The sequence below is a fragment of the Rutidosis leptorrhynchoides genome, chromosome 1 (assembly GCF_046630445.1).
Source record: "Rutidosis leptorrhynchoides isolate AG116_Rl617_1_P2 chromosome 1, CSIRO_AGI_Rlap_v1, whole genome shotgun sequence".
Taxonomy (NCBI): domain Eukaryota; kingdom Viridiplantae; phylum Streptophyta; class Magnoliopsida; order Asterales; family Asteraceae; genus Rutidosis; species Rutidosis leptorrhynchoides.
In genome coordinates, this window is record NC_092333.1 from 537,580,661 (window position 1) to 537,583,843 (window position 3,183).

At 31.2% G+C, this 3,183-nt stretch overlaps 1 protein-coding gene across 1 annotated transcript; it reads right to left on the reverse strand.

Moving 5' to 3' along the window:
- Positions 1-1,659: 1,659 nt before the first annotated feature.
- On the reverse strand, positions 1,660-2,671 carry LOC139877913 (uncharacterized). The gene is made up of 3 exons (XM_071865317.1): positions 2,565-2,671; positions 2,180-2,298; positions 1,660-2,104 (listed from the first exon to the last, which is right to left on the reverse strand). Exons 1-3 carry the CDS (start codon positions 2,633-2,635, stop codon positions 1,764-1,766), a joined length of 531 nt encoding a protein of 176 aa, XP_071721418.1. The 5' UTR covers positions 2,636-2,671; the 3' UTR covers positions 1,660-1,763.
- Positions 2,672-3,183: the final 512 nt, after the last annotated feature.

Here is a 3,183-nt window from a genome sequence, read left to right on the forward strand (position 1 = left end):
GAAAATTAATTGTTTTATTTTAATTCTTTTCTACAGGTGTTTTTTCCTATCTGCAGAAATGATCATTTCTTTGTCCTTGTGTTTATATTGAAAGTTCCAAAGCTCTTCATACTTGACAATGCTAAACTAACGATGCACTTCAACGCAAAATATCTCAAAGTTTGCAACCTTGTGGTTAGTTTATCTTTTCTTTTTAATTAACTTGTTTTGTATATTTAAACATGTCATTAGACTATTCAATCACATGTGATTGAATGATACAATCACATGTGATAACAAACAATCATTAGCACACATGTGATTTTGAAAAGCTGATCTTTATTTTTCTGATTTGTTTTCTCAGCAATATTGCTTTGGTGAGCATCTTAAATCGCAAAATCATCCAATGGCGAAGAAGATTCAAGAAATTCATCCAAGTAGAATCAAGATGCCATGGATTACGAGAGATAATGCTGTTGATTGTGGAGTTTTTGCCATGTACCACATGGACAGATTTAAAGCCACACCCTAGACAGATTGGACGGAGGAATTGGCTCCGGAATCATCGGTTCAAAATAATCAGCTCAGGAAGTTGAGAGTTCGGTATGCAGCAAAAATTTTAACACATCCTCTAAATTTGCATTCCAAGCAGATGATTATAAATGCAAATTGGTTCAACATTCTTCATTCAAAAGAAGAATATAGGAACGTTGTTTTGACTGCAAAAAACTCAAGAGATGAGCGGGTTGAGAGATCAAAGGAGTCCTTGCCAAAAATCAAGTGAAGTGTTATGTTGAAAAAAAATATCAGATGTTATTTTTGTTGAACTTTTTATGTGTTAACAAATTTGTTATTTGGTACACAATATTTTTTTTTAGCATATCTATGTTTTTGTTGAATGGTAAATCACATTGTATGGACTATGATTTTTAATCACTTGTAATACTATGGTTTATGATTGACAATCACTTGTATTTTTAATCATTTATTTATTCTCTACCAATCACTTGTGATTATGCATTGTTAATTACTTGTGATTCTGTATTTGGCAATCATTTGTGTTTTTCATTGTTAATTACCAATCACTTGTGATTCTGCATTCTTAATCACCAATCACTTATGATTCTGCATTGTTAATCACTTGTGATTCTGTATTGGCAATAACTTGTGTTTTTAATTACTTATTCATTATCTACCAATCACTTGTGATTATTCATTGGCAATCACTTGTGTTTTTAATCAGTTATTTATTATCTAACAATCACTTGTGATTCTTCATTGTTAATCACTTGTGATTCTTCATTGTTAATCACTTGTGATTCTGTATTGGCAATCACTTGTATTTTTAATCACTTATTCATTATCTATCAATCACTTGTGATTCTTCATTGGCAGTCACTTGTGTTTTTAATCACTTATTCATTATCTAACAATCACTTGTGATTCTTCATTGTTAATCACTTGTGATTTTGCATTGTTAATCACTTGTGATTCTGTATTGGCAATCACTAGTGTTGACACTCTAACTTAAGTAACACATGTGATATAAGCTTGTGATTTTGTAAAAAGCAGTCATGTGATTTCTACCAAGCAATCAAATATAAGAAAATAGTTTACCATGTCATTGGCTTATCTAATCACATATGATTGAAACACCTCACAATTGTATGAAAATAAAAACATAAAAAATGTAATTCAAGCATTTCATAGGAACATCAGAATTTCACAATTGCACGAAAGAGAATAAAAAAATAAAAAAATCGTTAAATAATTCAGTAGTAACTTCAGATTTCTGAAGTTTCTGCTTGTTCTTTTGCTTTCTTTTTTTTGTCACAAGTCCTCTGATTGTGATCGTCACGTCCACATTTACCACAAGTAAACTTTCTCTTTTTGCTTTCCTTTATTGCTTTCTCTTTTTCACTCATTAGACGCTTATCATTTGCACATCCTTTGTAATTCCCAACGGGTGGGTTTTGTATTTCTATTGTACTAGGCTTTGAAACTCCAATCATGTTTCCAATTATATCATCTTTCTTCTTTGACGGTTTTGGCACTTGAGCTTCAACTTCTTTCTTCAACAATTTAAGTTTTTCAAGAACCACTTTTAGCATCTTTTCATCACTGCCTACAAGTTCCACACAATCATAAACAACTGAGGTAATTTCATTAACAGAATCTTGTACAACTATGTTTTCATTGCCATATCTATTTCTCCTTGATCTTAACTCGGGTGGTATTATGTCCCTTCTCCAACGTCTCATTATGTATTTTTCAGGGATTTCTTCTATGTTCTTGTTCTTTAAAACCCAAAAACAGTGTCTACACAGAAGACCATATCGTAGATAGTGTCTACATATACATACCTTTGATCCGTCTTTGCTGTTATGAAGTACCTTTAAAAAAATTATATTATCAATCACATGTGATTGATAAAAAGATTTTGATTGGATTGGCCAATCACAGGTGATTACATATATAAACAGACATGTAAATGTTTTTATCAGGTTCTGCTATAAGTGGCTACATTTTTGAATCAGCAATCATATGTGATTATAAACATAAACATAGATGTAAATAAATTTTACCTTGTAATGGAAGAACTGTTTTTCTTCATTCGAACCCTCTTTTGTCTTCTCTTTTTCCTCTTTAACAACATAGATTTCCGTTTCTTCCTCCTTGTCCATTTTATCGAATAAACAACTATACAATGCTTCATAAATCTCTTTTTGAACGATTGCAAAAATAGCATGTGTGTAAACCTTTAATGTATGCATTTCAATTTTCAGCTGAGTTAACAATTTTAGATTTTTCTTGATTGTCTGTGCATCCAAAGATTCTTGCTTTGACCTCTGTTTTAACATTGCAGATTCAAAGCCGTCCATAAAAGTTAACAGATTTGCTGCTGATCTTGTAAAGTTTGAAAAAAAGCATTCTCACTCTCAGATCTTGAAGTAGTTCGCATCAAACCAAACATTTCAGTGTCAATAAAATATGCTGGTATCCAAGTTGATCTAATATCAAACATATGTTTGAACCAAATATCATTTTTCAATGAGAAATCGTGCATCAACTTTTCCCATCTTTCTTCAAAAACATTTGGTTCGATATACATATTCCAAACAAGCTTATTAAGTCTATTCTTGAAGTCTTTTTCTACTTCATCTTCAATAGTAGGAATTGCTTCTTGAATCTGTAATTACATAT

What these genes read in the sequence shown, in the direction of transcription:
- LOC139877913 (XM_071865317.1), bottom strand. Translation starts at nt 2,635, where the DNA reads ATGTTGTTAAAGAGGAAAAAGAGAAGACAAAAGAGGGTTCGAATGAAG. An exon ending in AACAGTTCTTCCATTACAAG is followed by an intron (nt 2,299 to 2,564) that starts GTAAAATTTATT and finishes TCTTCTGTGTAG; the next exon opens with ACACTGTTTTTGGGTTTTAA. An exon ending in ATCAAGGAGAAATAGATATG is followed by an intron (nt 2,105 to 2,179) that starts GCAATGAAAACA and finishes TGGAACTTGTAG; the next exon opens with GCAGTGATGAAAAGATGCTA.